Source organism: Entelurus aequoreus, linkage group LG25 (genome assembly GCF_033978785.1).
Source record: "Entelurus aequoreus isolate RoL-2023_Sb linkage group LG25, RoL_Eaeq_v1.1, whole genome shotgun sequence".
NCBI classification, from domain to species: domain Eukaryota; kingdom Metazoa; phylum Chordata; class Actinopteri; order Syngnathiformes; family Syngnathidae; genus Entelurus; species Entelurus aequoreus.
The window spans coordinates 22520494-22522419 of NC_084755.1; the positions used below are offsets into that span (position 1 = coordinate 22520494).

General features: G+C 49.6%; 1 protein-coding gene across 1 annotated transcript; it reads left to right on the top strand.

Moving 5' to 3' along the window:
- Window positions 1-57: 57 nt before the first annotated feature.
- On the top strand, window positions 58-737 carry si:dkey-248g15.3 (voltage-dependent P/Q-type calcium channel subunit alpha-1A). The gene has a single exon (XM_062036851.1). It carries the CDS (start codon window positions 338-340, stop codon window positions 710-712), a length of 375 nt encoding a protein of 124 aa, XP_061892835.1. The 5' UTR covers window positions 58-337; the 3' UTR covers window positions 713-737.
- The last annotated feature ends 1189 nt before the right edge of the window (window positions 738-1926 follow it).

Consider the following 1926-nt stretch of genomic DNA (forward strand, 5'->3'; position numbering starts at 1 on the left):
AGAATGGTGGCGTTCCATTAAGTGTGTGAGGACGCGGTGGTTTCCGCAGCATCCAAGCGGCTTTTTTTTTTTAATGTGATTTATTCACCGTGTCGATTTAAAGGCGTCTAATGACATGTTGTCATGACAGCGGAGGAATAAATCTCGTGGAAGCCCGTGGAGCAGATCTGATGCAGGAGGCATGACGGGCCATGGCGGAGGATCGTGTTGAAGAAGCTCCGAAAGGACCGCACGTTTGATTCCCGCGCACCCACGCCTCGGTGAGGTGGACTCCATACATGGGCCCCCAGGTCGATCGTTAAACCCACGTGAGACGTTCGAACCCGGATGGGATGTAATGTTGTGTGGCCGTGGAGCTGGAGCACCGGTCTCCTTCTCCGCTGCTTCGTCGAGATTGGCTTCTGGTGTCCGGGGAATGGCGCGCTTTGGGGACGAGGTGCCGGCCAGGTACGGCGGAGGCCCCGGTGGAGGGGGCCCCCGGCGCCGTGGTGGCGGCGGCGGCAGGCAAGGAGGACCCCACGGACATGCGCACGGACACGGGCACGGACATGGCCCTGGCCACGGCCCGCCGGGGCCCGGGGCCCAGAGAGTGTACAAGCAGTCTATGGCGCAGAGAGCCCGGACTATGGCCTTGTATAACCCGATACCAGTGCGCCAGAACTGCTTCACCGTCAACCGCTCCTTGTTCATTTCAGCGAGGACAACTTTGTGAGGAAATACGCCAAAAAGATCACCGAATGGCCATATCCTTTTACGCCTAATGGAGATCAGGTAGGGGGGGGGTCTAACACTAACAAGCATGCCAGACCCACGTCACTTATGGCTGCTGACTCCAGGATTCTAGCAATTTACACTTAATTAAGAGGTGCCCCTTTTTTTTATGAGCTGTTGATCGGCATCAATCACTACTGTTAGTAATTCAACGTCACATCACGTGTAGCCTGATGTATGATCCCCCAGTCGTGTGCGTGTAATTGTGTTGTGATGCAGATGGAGGGGGTTGGGGGGTGTCTAGGGGGCGCTGCTGGTTGCTGATGTCAGCAAGTACTCACTAGAACGGGGGTCGGCAACCCGCGGCTCTAGAGCCGCATGCGGCTCTTTAGCGCCGCCCTAGTGGCTCTCTGGAGATTTTTCAAAAATGTATGAAGAATGGAAAAAGATGAGGGGGAAAAAAATCTATTTTTTGTTTAGTATGGTTTCTGTAGGAGGACAAACATGACACAAACCTCCCTAATTGTTATAAATCACACTGTTTGTATTAAACATGCTTCACTGATTCGAGTATTTGGCGAGCGCCGTTTTGTCCTACTAATTTTGGCGGTCCCTGAACTCACCGTATAGTTTGTTTACATTTATAACTTTCTCCGACTTTCTAGGACGTGTTTTATGCCACTTCTTTTTCTGTCTCATTTTGTCCACCACACTTTTAACGTTGTGCATGAGTGCACAAAGGTGAGTTTTGTTGATGTTATTGACTTGTGTGAAGTGCTAATCAGACATATTTGGTCACTGCATGACTGCAAGCTAATCGATGCTAACATGCTATTTAGGCTAGCGATATGTACATATTGCATCATTATGCCTCATTTGTAGGTATATTTGAGCTCATTTAGTTTCCTTGAAGTCCTCTTAATTAAATGTATATCTCATGACACATGTAATATGCTTTTAATTTTTTGCGGCTCCAGCCAGATTTGTTTTTGTATTTTGGTCCAATATGGCTCTTTCATTATTTTGGGTTGCCGACCCCCTGCACTAGAAAGAGAGAAATGGAGGGGATGGGTGATACCAGAAGAAGAAGAAAAAATAACCAGCTAATCAGTATGGCCTACAGCAGGGATATTCAACTGGTAGCCCGGGGGCCAAATCCGGCTGGGGAATGACACCATACAGGCCCCCGGAGAGTTCAGTTCAAAACAAACATTT

What these genes read in the sequence shown, in the direction of transcription:
- si:dkey-248g15.3 (XM_062036851.1), top strand. Translation starts at nt 338, where the DNA reads ATGTTGTGTGGCCGTGGAGCTGGAGCACCGGTCTCCTTCTCCGCTGCT.